We start from the raw sequence: 20721 nt of genomic DNA, 5'->3' as shown, positions 1-20721 counted from the left end.
CGTTATGTGAAAATGGTAACAAATATTAAACAAACTAAGCTAAACTTGCATGCAAAAGAGAACTGTATTTCTTCAGAGCTTCTCCATGGTCTCCTCCTATGTAATATTTTTACAAATATTCAAAAAGGCAATATCGTTATTTGTATTTTTTTTTTTTAGTAAAAACACTGGGGCAGCTGTAAGTAATGAAGAAAATATACCAAAATTAAAAATAAATATCAATCAGTTAGTAAACTGGGAACTATCTGTTTGGCATTTCACTTTGGTCAAATGTGCAGACGTTGAGACAAGAAGAAAGGACAATCATAGTACTGAACTGAAGGATTGTATTCTAGGAAAGAACTACTCCAGAAAGACATCGAAAGCTGTTGAACACTGATTTTTTTATTATAGTGTTGTAGCTAAAGAGCAATGTTTTGGATATATATCAAAAGAATATGATACTGAATGAAGGTATCATTACTTCTGAAATTAATACCGTTCCTGGTGTCCCGGCTCTATGTTTGTGCATTAAGACAAGCACTATTAAAGAAAAATATATATATTAGAAAAAAAAAACTTGCCTAAAACACTTGGACCACTGTGTTTTCCTTAAAGCAAATTCCTACAGCCACACTTTACCTGCTTAAATAAAAGTATCCTGATTTTCGAAGGTGCCATTTCACTTTAAAGTTATTATATCCCTATGATTATTGTTTGCTGGTAAAACAGTCCTGAAAAACTGCTAGTGATGAAATCTAAAAGCTATATCACTTTTTACTGAGACACCTATATATGGTCTTAGAAAGATAACCTTAGGCAATGAGGTTAAAAAACATGGTCACACATATCTTTACAAATATGTACTGAGTTGTGATAAGAAACACCTTCATGTATAAATAGAAGTATGCCATCATCATACATATTGGCATTCTATGACATTAATCGATATAGCTCAATAAATGGCATATGATAACATGATTGCAGAAAACAAATATAAATGGCAATAATTCAATCAATGTTTTTTCTTAAATCTTAACCATAGAATTTCTTCACCTGAAGTCTTGAATATGCAACCTTATGTAACTTTAACCTTATTTTGCCATATTTACAGCTACTGTTACTATAACTATTAGTATGATATTGTTGATACAGACACAGAGTATTTTCTTTTCTCCCTTCTTTAAGCCAGCAATTTAGTTTTACACTGACATATCCTTTCTTAATACTTAAGAAAAAGACACACACACACACGCATCTTCTAGACATACAAATACATGTTTGTATGAGCTTCTCTATATGTGCATGTTTGTGCATATATTTATGTGGGTGTGGGCATATACATACATACATACATACATATACACACCTCTATCAGCATTTGCACATATGGAAACACACACATGTACATGTATAGAAATATGTATATTCTTCACCTTCTAGTATGAAAAAGCAGACATAATGACATTTTGCTTCTCATTTTAGGCCACAATGATACTTTTTTTCAAAACTTTTAGCAGACTGAATGTTATGTGCATACTGATAGACAGAGCACCTATTACCTCCTTGTAACAGAATGCACAAACCATCTGTTGTGATTTTTTTAACTGCCATTTTCATATGTTAACATAAAAAGCAAAACAAAACAAAACAAAAATCCTGAAGTATCTTTGAGTCTTCCTTACAATGCAGCAATCACAGAAGGTTCTGTTTAAACTACTCAAACAGGCAAGGGAGAAAACAAGCCCATAAGGAGTAAAGTTATTTGACTTCACCTTGCAAAATAACATATGCCTAGACACTCACTCTGTTGTAATAACAATTACTCTACAGAAAACTGAGTTCCTCACAAGATTCATTCTCAAGATTAAATAATCTTATTAGTTTTTAATTAATTCTGTATCTTGAACTTTTTGGATGATCTTTTCAAAATGTCCTTGTGTTATGCATAGGGGAATTAATTTCAATACCAGAAAAAAGACTGAAGAAATGTCTGTATCAGTTCCTAATCATTGAAATTCGGAAGGATGCATATGCAATCACTGACAAGGTAGTTCATAAAACAACATAAACTCCTTCCTTTCCTAATTACTCTCTTCCTTTTTCGCTACATAATTCCCAACCTACATAATTCCCATCCACCCCTACAAAGGAAACGAGACACTTCAGACAGCAATCTCCTTGATCAAACAACCATCTTTGATTCCACAAGTTACACTCTCAAAGTTGTGTACTGTAGCACAAGAGTACTAAGAGCCTAGCACATAAAAAGATCTGATTTCAACTGCGGGCTTTAGCAACGCTTGAAGCCTTTTTTGAAACCAGTGTCACCTGCAGAGAAATCAACCAAACAGCTTAGATGATAGTGAGACAGATGGTACTGGAGAATAGTTGTTGCTATTATTTCCTGTATTAAGTTTTTATTTTGTATGTAATTTATTATTTGTTACTAGAAACAAAAACCTTAATGATACTTTTCACAGGTTTTTTAAGCAGATATAATGAGAAACACGATGATATTGAATTGGCTCATTGGGGGAATTTCAGTCAGGATGGTGCACAAAAAGGGTCACAATAAATTTCGCATAATTCAAATTTTAAAGTATAAGGAATTAAATGTACAAGTTTTGACTACACACTTTAACTTCACTTTGTGAATTTTGTGGATTAATTTATTTTACTACAACACTTATTTGAGAAAGATATAGGTTCTTGAGTTCAGGGAATCAGACTCAAAACAGTTAGTTTCAGTTTATAACAGACTCCCCATGTAATTTAGTGATAATTTTTGCTTCACTTTTCCATCTTAAAAATATATAACAGTACTGGCATTCACTTCCAGTTAATATAATGTCTTTAAACTGTAAGCTTTTCAAGATACAAATATATGAGTATATCAAATGCCTAACACGATGAGGGCAGATTTTGGCACGAGATTCTGATTTGGCACACCAGAAGAGCAAATCAAATGAAGAGCAAACAAAAAGTAAAGAAAGGATGTACTTAAACTATAAAAGAGATGTATATAAAGAATAATTGCAAATATAGTATGATAATAATACATTTTTATTCCCCATATGAAACGTGTGGAGGTTTTTTTAACTGTTTATCAGCATTTGTAGTCTACCTTTCCATAGAAAGATATAGCCTAATAGTTTGGGAGAGATTATTTTATACACTCTGCGCTTTAAGGCAAAAGAGCTGTTATGCTTGAACATGTCATGCTGTCATTGATTTTTGTCTAAGCTAGTCTTCTAATCTCTAATATTAAATAGTCCACAGGACTCCCAGGAAATCTGTTCCAGTGCTTCACTATCCATTCTAATACAATCAGTTTCCTACTGATTGTCTAATGTGTGATTTAAAGCCTGTAGGTCTTTTCCAATATTCTGTTCTCAGGAACAGTAGATGAATACTGTTATCATATCTCACCAAAAATTTTCCTTTCCTTTCCCACCTGTTTTGGTAGGTTATGTTTCTTAAAATTCTGATGATTTTTACCTGGAATTTCTCCAAACAATCCATATCTTTCTTGACCATCCTGGATAGTAATTGATAAAGTAGAGTTCAGGCTCTACAAAAACTGAATGAAGAAAAATGATTATTAACCTATTTTGCAGGCTGTATTTCTGTTTATATATTCCTACGATTACTTTTTTAGCAGCAGCGTGGCATTCATATTTACTCATATTTAACATGCACTTCACTAACTGCAAATCTTCTGCAGAACTGCCACCTAGACATTTGATCCCATTGGGTATTTGTGCTGATTATTCCTGTGACAGAATAATCAGTTGTGCTATTCCATGTTCAGTTTTCCAGAAGATGTCCCCAGTTTTTCAAGATTTTGCATTCTAATTCCATCCTGTAACATAGTAATAAACCCTCTAAGACTTCTTTCATGTTTATTTTTAAGTATATTCTTTATCTCATTATTTAGTCATTAGTGAATAATGAAAGTATCGAGCCCAAAAGAAACATATGAAGATCTGAAGACACATCCTTCCATTCTGCCACTGAACTACAGTTTATTTTTTTCATGTGAACAAAGGTTTCCACTTCCAACCATTTTATAGACGTTTTGATAAATTCCATTTCTACTGTAGATGAACAGTGTACAGAAGCATTCACTTTCCTCTAAATTTCAATCCTCTCAAACACTATTGTATTTTTAAACCCAGTTCTTTAATCTTTGAAATTAAAATAACACAAGTCAAGATATATATAACTCATTTCAGTAGGCTTAATTACAATCAAATATGTTGGTGAAAGCATTGTTGATTAACAATCAATTGTCTTGAAACTTTCTGTTAGCCTTATGAAACATGGCAGTAGTTCAAAGTCTTAATGTCTGTCAACAGAATACTAAGAAGATTTCAAAAAGCTTCCCATTAACTGAAAATATAGAGTTGTTTATTCGTTTTCTTTCCTTCCTTACTTCTCTCTCTCTTTCTCCCTCCCTCTCCTCTCTTTCAAGTACTGTATATTTTTAAGTCTTTCTTACTATGACTACTTTTTTTTATTTCCTTTGGGGTTTTTTTTTGTTCTAAACTTCAGATAATCAAGTTAAATATTACACTATCATTATGAATAAATCAATAATGAATATTAAGACAAAACAACTGTCAAATAAAAAAACAACTATAGCAGATAGAGCCATCAAACATTATACATGGAAGGTGTCCACTTAGTATGATGGATAGTACTGTAAAATTCTGTGATAAGTCATTTTGTAAAACGAACCTTTCAGACTTTCACAGATGATCACAACTAAGTTGCATGCATAAAAATGTAATGGCACATGTGGTGATGAATAATGAGTGGACATATAGTAAACCAGATCCCAGTTATCAGAAGGGAAATACCAAGGAATTTCAGAACAAGTGTTGAACCAGATCAATTAAATCAGAGTCTGAGGGCCTCAATTAGTTATTCAGACTACCACCTAACCTGTCTAAAAACTCAAAATGAACATACTGCAGTGGCAGCCAGAAAGCTACTTAAGAACAGAAAGTTATGTACTTCATATGTATGTTTAACCTTTGTTATATATAGTATAGATAGGTATATATAATGTATATATACTAGCAAGAGAGACAGAATAGATATAAGGTATATATAATGTATATACTTTATCTGTTTATGTAACCTAAAGATAAATGTCACGCATTCTTGGAAATACAGATGCACTATTCTTTTCGTGTTTTCTCTCCATTCTTAGGGAACTTGCCCAAGAAACACAAGACATTTCTATGTCTGTTTTGTGCTGGCTGGGCTACATCAACAACTTTTATGCCCTGAGTGAACGTCTTCATCAGTAAACTGCAAGACATTCTTGCAGGAGACAGCTTCAACAAAACCACGCAGCACAACATATGCATTATGTATGTACCCTGTATTTTCTTTCTTTATGTATTCCTACACCCTATTTATAGATATGAATCATTTACATAGTTGAAGAGTCACTTTAAAAAATTAAGAACCAAAACAGGATTCTGATCCATATTTGGCAAAGAGAACATAGCTGTTTGATTATACCTGTTCAGCTCAAAGGATCTTTTATGCATGTTTTTGTCTGATTGTTTTGGGGGCTCCTCTTTGAGCTTTGCACAAAGCTACACTGTGATAACAGCAAAACCGCAGGGTCAAGATAATGCTGCTCTTCCCATATGGTTAGAGTGGGAGGGAGGATGAAAGCAGATGACAGGCAAATCTAAGCATTTTAAAAGGCTGAGCGTTTTAGAGTTGATAAGGCAGAATGAAAGGGAACACCTGACTGATGCAAATTTCAGAAAGAATGAATGACGGGTGATGCATTCCACACAGCGAACCCAGCCACTATTACACAATAAGAAAGTAAGTGCATTTGCCTTAAATTCAGACAATCAGTTCTGTGTGGTAAAGATGTTTTGTTTAAATTCAAGGATTTTTAAAGGCCTTTTGAAAAAGACATTTTAGTCTTTCAAACTCCCTTGTAGATAAAGGCAAATGTTGAAACAATGCCAAAGAACAAAAGGCAAAATCTCTTATTTTCAACCAAATCTAATTTTAAATGTTTAATTTGTAATATTCAGTTGTAATACTCAGAACAAACTGAAGCATGTGATCCCAAACTGTGGAATACATGCTACTGTTTTTAATAGAGTCCTATTTCTCTCTACAAGTATCTGCTGAGTTGTTTCTGAGAATTAAAAACTGATGCTGATCCTATATTTTCTGTTTTGTTTCACTAACTGAAGTCAGGAAATTCTGTTTCTTATACCAAATATCTTTAACATGAGTTCCTCAAATTGATGTGTTTGGTCCGAGGTAACAGCAGCTTTCGTGCAGACACTAGTTAGAGGCTACGATAAGTGTCTTCTGATTTCTGCAAAAGCCTGAACATGAGGGGACCAGGAGTTGTTCATTTCTGGGGCTTATCATGAATACTCTACTCTAAAGCCTCCAGACATATCAACCCAGTTGGGTCAAGCAGAACACATTAAACTCCAGATAAAGTAGCCAGAATGGAAATACAGAGATTAGATGTGCCTAGGTAAGTGAAAGCACAGATCCTGGATTCTAACTAGTAGAAAAGGTGTATGTGACACAGCAGTGTGGGACTGGAGAGTGAAAAAATAGGAGGTAAGGCTAGAATTGTGGTTTAGAAAACTAGAGTAAGCATAACAATGACCTATGAGGTTCAGAATATGCACCTTTAGGACTATATAACTCTAATGCTGGTCTAAACTTATAGCTGTCCTTGCCATTCCCATTAGAAGTACTCCAGAGCTAAGTTGGGAAATCTTTAACCTGAAATAGGAGATATGGAATTATAGTCATATACATTACAAAAAATATAATATTTCTTCTAGTTGATGAAATGAATGAAAACCACAGGGAAAAACAGCCCGGCAAAAGTGAAAAGGTGTATTTAATTTTTCAGATAAAACTTAACAGGATTTTTGGAGACACTTTTTTTGTTTGTTCTGAAATGCTGAAATGCTTTATTTCATTTCATATTTTGTAATTCTTTAAAGAGTATTTTTAAAATGTAAATGCAATAATTTATTACAGTTAAAATTAACATACTAAAATGATTTTTAAATAAAATATTGAAAAGATTAACATGAAATCTAAACAACATTATAATTTAAGGAAATACTTTGCTATGAAAATCAAAATATTTTAATAATTTGAATCTATGCTTTGGTTTAATTTACTGCTGGGTTATTTATTTATTTTTTTTAATTAGACATTTTAGCCACTGCTGAAATATATTTTTGGTAAAATTTTGTATTTACAAAATGAAGTTTGGTCAGTTTTACTAGGGATGACTATACAATTACTTAACTTTCTGTGAAAGCTGTGGAATTTTGCTAATTTTTGCAGGACAGATTTTTTATAAGCCTTTTTGTGGCATGCATATTGCTATTTCCTTAGTGCAAATAGTTTATTTTATGTGATCAAACCTGCATTCTACAAACGTGTTCAAGCAACATGGGGAACTTTGTCTACTAGGAAATTATGTCAAAATGTCATTGCAAAATTTTAGGGAGTAGTTCTCAATGAAGAAATGCTAGTTTCAGATATAAAAGGAAAGAAGCTCTGTATAACAGCATGTAAAAAAATATATACATCACAAGGAGAAGCTTTGGAAAGCAATGATCACCTGCTAAGAACATGTTAAACTGTATGTAGCAACACCATCCATACAAATTTAACATGTGCTCCAATTTTTTTCCATGTATACTATTTAGGTGAACTTACTGCTCACAAAAATAGTATGAGGGAACCAACTATAATTCATTTATTAATAGCTGTATAGGAATTTAAAAATAAAAAGGCACGTGTATATGCATATATATATATAAAATATGTATATATATGTGCCTTATAAACGTATATAGATTACGATATCTACAAATGGAGAAAGATGTAAGTGATACAGATAAGGATATCTGTGTGCACATATATACATACATACATATGTCCATTTCATTATTATTACAGAAATGATTTTATCAGGAAAAAAGATATCCAGGCCATCAGTATTTCTAGAAGCTTACCTATTAAATAAACATATTTATTTAGGATCTTTTCCAGTGATAGCTGTTTTTCTCTGTATATGCTTTCTCTTTTACAATAGGAAGGCCTAACAGAATTCCCTTTTCTAAGGTTGTTTGATATTTCCTCTAAGATAACCATAGTTTCAGAGATATTTTAATGATTTTGCCACTCTCTATGCAGCTAATATTTTCCATGCCAAATTCTTTCTTCAGGCTGAATCTTTTGGAAATATTCTGGCAAAGCAGTCCAACCATTTCTGAAAACAAGTCCAGAGAAATAAATGTTGTTTTACCCAGTGTTTAAAGTACAGGAATAACAACAACAAAAACAACTGGCAAGTCTTGCTTTCTAATGGTTTTACTGTGTCCATGCTTCAGAGCATGGCACTTAAATTCAGTAGGACGAAGGATATGCTCTTTACCAATGCAATGAAAATCTACTATTATTTAATTTGACTCTATCCTTTTAGAATGGTTTGAATTTGCAACGTAGACTTCAGATGGTGTTCGTTTTCATTTAACTGAACACTGAACATTTAAATTTAATATTTAAATCTGAATTAGTCACTGTAGACTACTATTAATGAAACAGGTACGTCTGGATGACAATTTCACCTTACTCTAAAATGGGCATCTAAGAAAGAGGTAAGATAAATCACCTTCACTGACAGAATGAATTACTCAAACTTAGGTGTCTTACCAATCCATTAGACACAGCAAATGCTACCACAACTTGGTGTTAGCTCAGGAAACAGATCAGAAGAACATACTAATACTGGGAGCTTCAGAGGAAATAGGGGAACGGGAATAGGAATCCTATTAGAATCCCATTAAAATTGATAAAAGAGCTGGAGGAAGGTTGAAATTGGGAGATTAGTAAATCGTGGCAGAGAAACAGAAGAACAAGAGATTGGACTAGTTGTTAAGGAACTGGAGGACAAATGGACTTGATTTGTGAAAGCATCTAGGGAAAGATAAAAGAAAGAATGGTTATTCCTGAGGCAAAGTAAGTAACCTGGTGATTAAACCAAGGAGAGATCATAAGAGAAGCAAGGAAAATCAAATAGGACTCTCTGGGTAAGGAATCCAGGATTTGAGTAAGGCAGTCAGGCACAGCACAGGACCGTGGAAAGGAGAACAAGGCTAGGACAAGGTCCATAGGGACCAGAAGGAGAGGACACAACTTGGACAAAAACAGCTGAGAGAGGATGGAACAAAAGGAAGTAAGTTCGGGAGCAAAGAGCAGGAAAGTGTATGAGTCTGTGCTTGCCACAAGGATCTCAAATGCAATAGAAGATCTGGAAGACTTGTGATTCCTCAGCTGTCAGATCCCCAAATCTTTTTGCAAAGATCATATGTAATCACTCTTGTAATTGTCCACACAGAAAATAACAACTTACTTCTGCTATCAGCAAATTTATTAGTTCAAGCGACAGTGGGATGGGGAGTGAATCTAGAAGTTTTAGTCCTGAGCCCTACTGGTGGACAAAAGATGTGAGATCTGTGACAACACCTGATGGGAGTTCCGTATCCTTCCTTTTCTTTTTAACTGAATGCCGTGTTATAAGAGCTATTCCTAAAGTTGCAAAGGCAAAGACTTCAGAGTTAGGAAATTCCAAAATTACATTATCCTTGTTGTCATTGTAACGATAATTTAATCCCATCTGTGTATACCATAGTCTTCAGTTATATGATCATGCACTGTTTTTACAACCAGATTCTTCTGCATCCCATTCACAGACACACATGCTCTAAGAATAAATCAGAACTGTGGGGAAAATAGGGTTTGTAGTGTGCATGAACCCTGCCTCTTTTGTTGTCTAAGTCAAAAGCGTAAGTGCAAAAGTTTAAAAGTTATATAATTGTGTTAAAAAAAGTTTTTTAATTTATTAGAAAACTAGTCTCATGTTGAAGGCAACTGAATTCTTCTGACTGTATAGTATAGAAAAGCAGAGTTGTGTGTTCTGTATTCTACATATGAGCATTAAGTTAAATTATATTCCTAGCACAGCATTCTATATGGAGACAGGCAAGTCAAAAGAAAACATAGGCAGCTATAAGTTTGACATCTACAGTATCTAATTTTAGGATTTGGCTGTCACAGTAGAATCCACAGTTCACATTTTGATACCTAAATTAGGTATACCAAGAAGACAGAACCTCAGAAAGTCCATAGCCAGTTCAGTAGGAAGTCACTTAAAGGTGTGAGAGTGATAGGACAGATAAAGATATGGGAATATGTCTCGATTCCACCCTTTTTCCCAAGCTCAGGAACTCAAGTTCAAAACCATAACATCCTCAACAGCATGCTAACCACAATGTGGCAGGTTGCTAAGAGAAGGCTAATAAGACTTGGAAGTGGGAGAGAATAGGGCGCAAAAGCATCAAAATGCAAGATTTGTGGAGTCAGAAGACAGAAATACGAAAGAAATGCTTATCTGGAGAATCTTGCTTTTATAGCCTAAAAATACAGTTTTGTGTTCCTGACTCTACTTTGATCATTGTTTCTTACCAAATGACTATTTAATTTAAACACACAAATAGTTTTGAAAGTAGAGACTTGTAAACGAGGACTTTGATTGCTCAGTTATGTTCAAATTACAAATTCATGTTCCCATTTTTTAACTTTTCAGACTCCCAATTACTATTGAATTTTTTACTACCCAGTGACACATATTAAATAGAAATAGTAGAAAATGTTCTTCTCTCATGCCTTTTTTCTAAGGAAGCAAGATATGAGTTTGAAACTCTTCTGTGTCAGCAGGGCACAGAACTCAGATCTTTCACTTCCTGCTATACAGTATTCATAAATATAATATACCTATATATAGAACATAATGGTAGGTGGGTTTGCCACCTTCTTTCAGAAGCCATATTTTCAAATACTTGCACGTTTTATGAAAGACTTCTGTACTGTCAGTGCTTGTTTTATACTTACGCATATCTAGTATATCCTTCTTGAAGCTGTCTCTTGAATAAAATGTTAAGTCATGTGTTCCTCATTCCCCCTGCACATAGCCAGAGAAGTCTGGGACCAGTCTGCAGAAGCACTGAGCATTGACAGGTACAGCTGAGAACACAGAACTAGGAGAAAAATGCTCTGTGCCCAGAAACCAGCAATTCTTTTTTTTTTCCACTTTTATCTCTCTGTGATTGACGCCTTCATTGAAAAAACAGGGCTGTTGTGAAAATAAACTCATGAACAGCTTGTGAGGCACTCGTGTAGTGATGCGAGGTACTACACTCTCTGAGTGTAGCGATGAGCACAACTGCAGGCTCATGAGTAACTGTGTCTTCATATACAAGGCTGGGATAGCCTACAGCAAGAAAAGCATATTACCATGCGCTGAACAAGTAGGAAAGAAAATATCAACTCTTTGCTTATTCAATGAATGCTATCCGTTTTGTGTATTGACAAATGGGTCCCATGGAAAAAGCTAACATGATCGTCTAAAAAACCTCCATTCTAAATTCACAGGAGCTGATGGCTATATAGAGAATCTTAATACTGGTATTTTCCAAGCTTTTCCTGTTTGATTTATAAATCTTAATTGCAAATTCATTATATAGATTTCTTTCTAAGAGCTTTTTCTTACATAATTAAGATCAAAATAGAATCTATGTTTATATATCTACTACAGTTATTTCAAAATTTGACATGCAAGCTCTGAAACAATTTGACAGGCAAGCTTTCAAGCAATTTCAAACAAATACTATTTTAACACTAATTATTCACTGCAAAATATTTTTTTACAAATAGAATATGGAATGTAGAATAATTATGGCAGGACTTTACATAAAGTCTAATCCTTCAGTCTTCTTAATGCCAACGGGACTGTCCATATAATCTTACTTTTGTGTATAAGTATCTGTAGAACTATCTGGAAGTATTCAAAACCATATTAATAGAGAATAATGGAACTTTTATTACTATCTTATGGCCTTCATTAAATAAATTCCATAATATCTTACATATTATTAAAAGAATTCTAGATCAAACAGCTAAGTGCTTAACTTGGATGTGAAAATAGAGCGGTCATAAAACCACAAGTAACAATAGACAGGAGTATACGATATGGAGTGAAAAAAGAATGCAGTACAGAACTCTTGTATCAAGCAGATGGGAGCTATCAATAAAAACTCCTTCCTAAATACAAGGGTCCCAAGCAGAAGCCAAAGGAAAATAAAAATGACATTTACACCTGTAAAAAATATTAATAGTATAAATAACAATAAAAGTATTAATCCTTATAAAACCAAAGCCTTCACAACCTCTTGTTGACCTCCTCCTCATATTACTGTCCCACCAGGTTACTGGATATTACTGTCTGGCGATCTCCTGTTCACAAAATTTGAAATATTTTGGATACGTTCTATGATGGAACATATCCAAATGTTGATTTATCACTGTTTTCACAAAGCAAAAATGCTGTTTTCCAAACAGTTCCAATAGATTAGAGTAGCTGTAAGTCATGCCTCAAAATATGTACAGCATAAAATGCAAAGGGGTAGCCAAGAGTTAATGCTTTTATACTCACTGTACCAAACATGCTGATGTATGCCTACAGGCTCTGTTGAAGTTCCCCATATCTGGCTGTTTACATATTTGGTAGTACCTATCATTCAGGACTGAATTGCAGATCATATACCCTACAGTCATGATGAAGTGAACAAGTTGGCACCTTTTATAAAAAGAGTAATTTCTACAGAAGGAAGGAGACAGAAGGTGTCAGGGCATAAGAAGATTCTCGGACCACATAGCTCTTCTGAAATCCGGTATTGCACACCCAAGTGCCATCATAGAAATTTGTGCAGTACTTGAACATTTTTTTAGCTTTAGCTAATGATTGGATGATTTAACATTTAAAATTGACATATTTGAGTTAAAATATCTTGGAAGGAAAAAGAGGAAGGAAGGACTTGGACTATAAAACTGTCTTAAACATTTTCATATTTCAAGAGACATTGTCATTAACAATAAAGTAGCATCTCTCTGCACAATTTTAAATTTAAACAAATTTAACATATGACTTTAGCAGTCTTAACATGGTAACAGCTACTGTTGGTTAGATGTGTTGTTTCAGTAGTAATGAATGAAGAGCATGAAATAAACACATCTTAAAGAAACAAGTACACTACAGTACATACGTAATGAGCAAGTCCAGTGTAGCAATTTATCTCCTATTGATAAATTAAGTGGCTCCACTAAAACTCAGTAACCTTGTGTCAGTATGCAGATCTCTGAAGACTCTGAGATCAATGGTGCACCCAATATGAAATCTATGGGGGATTTTATTTGTACCACAGTTTTAAACCTCTTCTATTCATTTCAGAAGCCTTGAAGAGGTAAAAGTTTTGTTTTGTGTATCTCTATAGTGTGTTTTGATAATATTTGTATCTTGAATCCTATGTTACGTACCTATGTTATTCTTCGGAACAAAAGCCTCGGACGTACAGAAAAACTTTAGCGTCACTGACCCTTCCTTTAAAAAAGTACTCTATGTTGTGCATCAGTTATGCATCGGTTGTTGAATGTAGGTACTATGAAATGAACTACACTAACGGATAAAGCAATTAAGAGTTTAAAATAGATGAAACATGTTTTAGGTCTCTATGAAAATGCTTAACATTTTAAGTTACAGGTACATGTATGGGCACCTACAGCTGTATTAATCCTAGCAAATGCATAGTGTTGTCTCTGCCTAATAAAATATTTAATATTATGTGTTTTACTTGCCATCCAAAGACCACAACTAATGACAAAAGAATGGAAAGACTTTCTTTTCTGTTTAGAAATAAAGCTATGTATTTACTTTTCGTGGGAAAAGTAATAAACGAGAAGGGAAATAAAATTATTGTAACAGTGGTGAGAAAGGGGGAAGCAGAGTTAGACCAACAGAGAATTTATCATCCTCAGGACGTGTTATCTGTATTACAAAATTTCTAGAACCTCCGTGTTCGTTACTTTTCCCTTTTCTATGGATTTTTATATTGCATTTCTCATTTGCATTTTTTTAATTTGAGAAGGAAAACCGATTCAACATTAAAAAAAAAAAAGTTTCCTATGAAACACGAGGCAGCTGGAAGTGGCTTCCTCGCCCTCACGCCTGCCTCAGCCCACGCCTGCCAAAACACATCCCCATTTTTTGCGGGAGTCGCCCGCGCTTCGTCCAACTTCCACGGCGCCGCGGGGGCGGCGGGGCGCAGCCCGGGGGGCGGGGGGTGCTGCCCCTCGGGGACCCTCCCCGCGGGGCCCGCCCGGCGGAGCCCGCCCCGCATCTCCCCTCTGTATCCCGCTCCGCCTCCTCCCGCCGCGCAAACTTTCCCCCCGGCCCGGGCCCCCCGCAGCCGCGGCGGGACCCCCGCCCGCCCGGCCGGACCCCCCCCGCCCCCCGCGGCGCGTCCCTACCTGCTGCCGCCGCCGTCACCTGTTGCCGGGCCGCCGCCATCGGCGCAGCCCCCCGGCGCCTCCTGCCGCTCCGGCAGCGTCAGGGGCTTCTCGGGCTCCCGGGCGACCTCCATCCCGCCGGGCGCCGCCTCCTCCTCCGCCGCCTCCTCCTCCTCCTCCTCCTCCTCCAGGGACTCCACGTAGAAGATGGTCCGGGGCGGCGGCGGCTGCCCCAGCCCATGCCCCCCGCGGCGGCCGGCGGGCAGCAGCGTCCCGTTGGGCGGGCTGGCTGGGGTGGTGGCGGAGGAGGAGGAGGAGGAGGAAGAGGAGGAGGATTTCTTCCAGAAGGCGCCGCTGCCTCGCTCCTGGCTCTTCAGCAGGCGGCTCTGGCTGGGCCCCCAGTGCTCGAAGCTGCTGTCGGGCGGCAGGCAGCCGCCCCCCGCCGGGCCGCCCGCCGGCGAGGGGTGGCTGAACAGTTTCCAGCGGAGGCGCAGGATGTGCTTCACGTCGAAGTCTTTCCTGCCGGAGCCGGACATGGTGCCGCGGCGGGCAGGGCGCGGGCGGCGGCGGGCGGCGGGCGGCGCGGCGCGGCGGCGAGGCAGGGCCGGCGGCGGCGGCGGCGGCGGCGGCTCCTCCGGGCAGGGGCTGGTCGCCGGCGGCGGGGGAAAGATGCGCGGAGAGAGAGCGAGGGCGGCCGGCGGGAGCGGGGATGCGCGGAGGCGAGAGGAGGCAGAGGCGCTCGGGAGGGAAGGGAAGGGAGAGGAGCGAGCGGGAGAGGTGCCCGGAGCTGACGAGGATTGCACGGTGATCAGGGGAAAGGGGAGGAGAGAGAGGCAGAAATGAGAGACACCTCTCAGGGGAGACAGGCGCTTGCGAGGCGAGCGCGGGCGAGGGAAGCTGCGGAGAAGCGCTGGTCTGCTTTAGCCGGGCGAGGAGCAGTTCCAGCCCGCGGAGCGCCCAGCGGCCGCGCCAGGAGGCAGGTGCCTCTTCCTCGGTCTCCTGCAGCTTCGTGCAGCTGGAGAGGCAAAAGTCATCTGGGAGGCTCTCTCCACCGCCCGCCTTCCCATCCCATTTCTCAGGGGAGTCCCGTGCCTGCAGCCACCCCGGATAGCAAAGCCGGAGAGCTGGCACGCAGGGAAAGCGGGGTCCTTTATATACACCCTACGTAGGAGAGGGGAAAAAAAAAAAAAGAAAGCAAGCCTGTGAGGCTGTTAAGGTCCTCACTGTACAATTTTCTATCTCAGCGCCTCTCACCAAGCTGCCCCCTCCCCTGCATGTGACGCAGATGTGCACTAGGGCCTTCAGTGCGAAGAGACAGAGGGGAAGAAGATGCTTCAGTCTTCCTCGCGCAAGTAAGTCTGCAGGTTGCTAATTGTCCCTCCTAGCCCCTCCTCCCCTCTCCTCACCTTGTTAGTTTGGTGCGGAGACCGCCATATAGCACTGTGAGCAAAATAAAGCAAAACAACAAATGCAGCAGCAGCGGTAAACAAAAGAGTATGAATCATAAGAGTGCAAACTTAATAGACTGCATGCTGAAAGGATGAGGTTACAGGTTAACGATTTATTCTGCAAGCTCCATTCATTAGCCTCTTGGCTCAGTGTTGCTGTACCAGTAGAAAACACTGGGTAGAGGGACACTGTGTGTCAAACAGAAATAGCAATACACATCTGCCTTTTACCTTTTATATCTGATCTTAATGCAGTCTGACAGGGCTAAGCTCAAGGGAGGTTCCTTCACAACAGAGAAGTGTGCCTAGGAACATCTGCCCACTTGGGAGGGGTGTCACAAAGAGTACTGTGCATCTGGGACATAATTACGGAATTAAAGGCTTCGTGGTGAAATGCTGGAGAGGAGCGGAGTAGCAAAACTACAGCGCATATCATCACCTGCTAGCTCAAAGTGATATCCAGAATGCCTGTGATCCACCTGTACCTCAGAAAACAGTATTTTAGAATAAGATTTTTCCTTAGAAAATGATGGAAAAGACTCTGTTTTCCTCAAAGTGCTCCCTGCTTTGGCCAGCTTCACCTTTGCACTCATGAGCTATAAAAAGTTTGTTACACTAGCCATTGGTGAATGCGAGAAGAAAAAGTTAAAGGATTTTTTTTCTTCAAGCTGGAATATTTTAACTCCTCATTCATGAAACACGATCTTGGCTTGAGGCTTGAACAGTCCTCCAGGGAAACACAGAAGTCAAACATGAGTCAACAATTTTAGTAGTGTTTTATTTGATTTATCACTGAAGTAGTACTTCTAGTTACAAGCCAGTATTAGCGTTTGTTTTGTAACTTTGATAAAGTCCTGGATTTAACAGAACAAGAAATTCAGGACACAAAGTCCTGCTTTCCAAGGAAGAAAAATTGCGACTGTGCATTTTAAATATTGATTTATGCCAGAACAGCTGGACTGCAAACTCCCTAGTGCCTTGATTTTGCTCTTCGTATTCAATGACAAAAAAAGACAAAAAGCCTTCTAAAGCAAACAGAAGAGACAGTTCATTTTTACCCAGGAACTGATGTGTCCTGTTGGGGAGAAAAGCAAGAAGAAAAGCAGAAAAATCTTCAGGATAGGACAGATGAAACTTTTACCATTTTAGATTACACATTTAGAAATGTGTATCCTATGCATTTTGTGAGAAATCATCTATATTGTACCCTGGTTATTTAATGCCTGGTTACAAGCTCTCAAGGCTGTAGACAGGTACATAGAAAATACCTTTGGTCAATGAATACAGTGATAGACAATATGCATGTTATCTTTCCTGTATTTAATACAGTTAAGTTAAGGATTATTTGCAAGTTGAGGACGATAGCATATCTTCTTTGGTGTATTAAAAATCTTAGACATTTTAAAATCCGAACTAATATTTCTGTTGATTATTTAATGTGAATAGTTGATGGATTTTTAATCATTTTAAATTTAACTATGTTGCATAGCTTTTTTAGTATGATTTTTATTACCTAGAAAAATATAACAGACAGCAAAACTGTCTTTCCAAAGGTATTTCAGAAGTCACTCACAGGATACATTTCAGCATCACCCAGCAAAGCAGTATAGCTTTTTTATCAGCTTTTTAATACAAATTGGCAAGCAATTATAAAGAAAAGATAAACATGATTTAGGGCTATGACTTTGTTATTCAGACTTTGTTATTTCAGTTATGTCAGTTTATTTTTAATAATTAATGGCTCTACTCCTCAATATTTCTTTGAGAGGTTTGCATATGCATGTTAGCAGTGCTTGATCCCTTCACATTTGAGAACATAAACATTTTTTGCAACTAAGAGATGTGTTAACTTTGGTATCAGTAACTGATTTTTAAGCAACATCTTAAAGTTTGTTCCATAAATGAAGATGAATGAACACATATCTATCATACATATGAAATCTGGAAAACTCTTATGGACTTCTAGGTTATATCACATTCACAAGTATAAATAGATATTTTGTAAATATGCAGTAAACACGAGCTTCATCAAGGCAAGCTGCATTAGAGAGGTAGCCATTGTCACTGCATGTAGTTTATGAATAAATTGGTTTCCCTAGCATGAAGTGAAAAGATGAAACTTAGGTTTTCAGAGTTTCTTACCTTCTTGTTTCCCTGCAGCACGTCCGATACATGCCAGTGAGGCAAAGGACATATTCCAGATTATTGTATGGCAAGATGAACACAGATGTCTTTTAAATCTCGGATTAAACTTCTGGTACACAAAATGATTAATTGTATAGACTCTGTAGAGTTACTGTAAATTGTAAACCTGCTCCTCCATCCAGAAGAAAAGAAAAGGGTTTCTATTGGAATTGTAGGAACATTCCTCACTGGATTTACAATAAAATAATCAGTTATTGAAGTCAGATATGCCTTAGACTAGTCATAAGGGGTTTTTTTTTGGGGGGGGGGGGAGGTACGAATGTGAAATGATATGAAAATATACCATCTCTCTCGGTTGCTGAAGGGAAATATTTGATGCCTTACAATTTTAATAAACTGTTCAAGAGCCATTCATCCTTACCAAATAGAGCGACCCATAAAATGTGGCTAAGATCATAGTGAATATGGGTAATCTGCCAGGTACCATGTCTGTTGGTTGCACATTTGAACATAGTGTATTGCATTGTATTTTTGTTTATTGAACAGCATGTTTCTGAACTAGCTCGTTTCTTGTAGTTTCTCCAGATTATTCATAACTGCACAAATCTTGAATAACTTCCCAGATTTTGCTTGAAAGTGCTTGTGCTTCTTTTCTCTTTATGTATTAGTTAGACAGACAGATGAAAATGGTTGATCTTCAGGTCAGATTCCTGACACTTTTTCTTTGTATTTTTTATCTTTCTAATGCTCTGCAAATGAATTAAATTCACATAGTCATGTGAATGACTAAAGAAGTCTCATGCTCCTGCTTGTAGGAAAATATGCTTAGGGATATATATCCTTTTAATAAATCCTCCAAGTAGTTGAAAGCACTCCCAAAAAAAAGGATCCTGTGGCAAGCCTCCAACCTGGTCAGATTTGATTAACCTTTTCTCTCTCTCTCTTTTTTTTTTTTCTTTTCTTCTGGAACTTCTTTCCATTGAAAAGCTCCTTGATGGGGAATTGTTAAATTTCAGGTTTCAGATGTTTCACGTTAAGCTGTTTATATGTTGTACCCTGTACCTCAAGGAGTATTGGTAGATAAGGAATAAAGATAAGTTGTAGTTGCAGATTCTCAAAATAGACTCTGAGGAAGGAATCATCATACAAAATGATGTGCTAACAGTGCTGCACACCCTTAAATCCTTCAGGTTATGAATAGTCATATTCTATGTGAGATTTCACATTACATTAAGTCCAGGGACATATAGCAAGTGAGCCTGAAGGTGATAAGCATACACATTACTGTGGACCGATCTTTATTAATAAGGGAAAGAATATACCTCTCGGCAAGCTAAAAGTGGTATTTTTGTCATTGAATTTCAGTGTGGACTATTGTGTATCTTTAATAGAGAAGACACTAAATCTCCTTGCTGAACAAAAGCAAAAAAAGAAAGACAAGACATCACTGTGTTGGTTATAATAAGGACAATAGTAGAAGGAATGGTTTTAAAACAAGTCTCACATAAATAAAAACATGCACTTCAGTTATAAAGAAGCTGATTTTGTAGATGGTTAATTATACATTCAGAAGGAAGAATCTGAGGGTGTTGAAAAGATCCTGTGAAACAGATCTAGAGAAGACTCAAGCTACAGAGAATATAGATAGAAATTGATGGGACTGGACATAGCACTGAGAGATTAAAAGTTACTGAAAAAATGGTGGTATAGTAAGTAATCAGTAAATAATGTATTAGATTTATTCTTTAAACTTTTGCCACATGTAAAGCATTTGAACAAGCTTCATGAAATGTGGAGATATGTAAAATGTGAAAGACTAGGGAAAGGTGGTAATATTGGGAATCTAAACATTAAACCATGTAAGAAATTAATCTCATAACTATTTTATACTTAATCTATACATATAATGCTGTGGAGTTGCTGTGGGTCAAGAAGGGGGACTTCAAGCTGTTGAGCTATTTTTCCTTCTGAAATATACAAATGCATACAGATTTGTCTAAATAACAGCAAGATAACCATGATTATTAATGATAATTATTTTCTCATGACAAGAAAGGAATAGTAATAATAAAAAAAAAGTACACGAGAATTGAATCACATGTCAACTCCTGTATTTGTTTTTTTGTGGTGAGTTTTCAGCTGAGTTTTCGCTTTTGAGAATGGATTTGCTATTGCATAAGTTGAGGTTAAGTAATTTCTCAAAAATTAATGTAAGTTATCACAGCATAGGATAGATGTCTGTAGGCGTGGTCACATGACCAGTTATATTTATTGTAGAGGGTAATAAAAGATTACTTCTCCATAGTTGTTATTTTCTGCCTTCTTAGTAATGCTGAATAAAATAAGGATATATAAATTGCCCCTTTGATTTGATTTTTTTGCCCAATTGATTCGAACAAATATGTTTTATTCTATATTGCTGGAGCCTAGAAGTGCACACACAGTCACTTACATTAACTCTAAGGACAGTCACTTCTTAAACCATTTAATTATGATCACAAGCAGTTGTATAAATACACCCTAAAACAATGTTTATATGGTCAGAGAATTTCAGTTAAGTAAATGCTACATGGTTTCTCATGGATAAAGATTCACACATAAGCTAAGGATAGAGAACATAAATATTATGAAACCAGAGAAATAATTTCAAAATTTGGAAAAGTAATACAAGCCATTTTCTTAAAGTAGGCAAATTAAAGAGTATTAAGATTCT

At 37.1% G+C, this 20721-nt stretch overlaps 1 protein-coding gene and 1 long non-coding RNA gene across 2 annotated transcripts in view; one reads left to right on the top strand and one right to left on the bottom strand.

Moving 5' to 3' along the window:
- KLHL1 (kelch like family member 1) overlaps positions 1–14977 on the bottom strand; it is a 257056-nt gene extending 242079 nt beyond the window's left edge. Inside the window, exon 1 of the mRNA XM_026120882.2 lies at positions 14437–14977. Coding sequence (XP_025976667.2) covers positions 14437–14951 — 515 coding nt within the window. The 5' untranslated portion in view covers positions 14952–14977. The remainder of the gene's footprint in view (positions 1–14436) is intronic.
- LOC112995722 (uncharacterized) lies at positions 14814–20364 on the top strand. The gene is made up of 3 exons (XR_010387201.1): positions 14814–14952; positions 15660–15767; positions 18024–20364. It is a non-coding gene; the product is annotated as an uncharacterized LOC112995722 (long non-coding RNA).
- Positions 20365–20721: the final 357 nt, after the last annotated feature.

This window comes from Dromaius novaehollandiae, chromosome 1 (genome assembly GCF_036370855.1).
Source record: "Dromaius novaehollandiae isolate bDroNov1 chromosome 1, bDroNov1.hap1, whole genome shotgun sequence".
NCBI lineage: Eukaryota > Metazoa > Chordata > Aves > Casuariiformes > Dromaiidae > Dromaius > Dromaius novaehollandiae.
The sequence above is the reverse complement of the archived record's forward strand: the minus strand, read 5'-3'. Positions and strand labels throughout refer to the sequence as shown.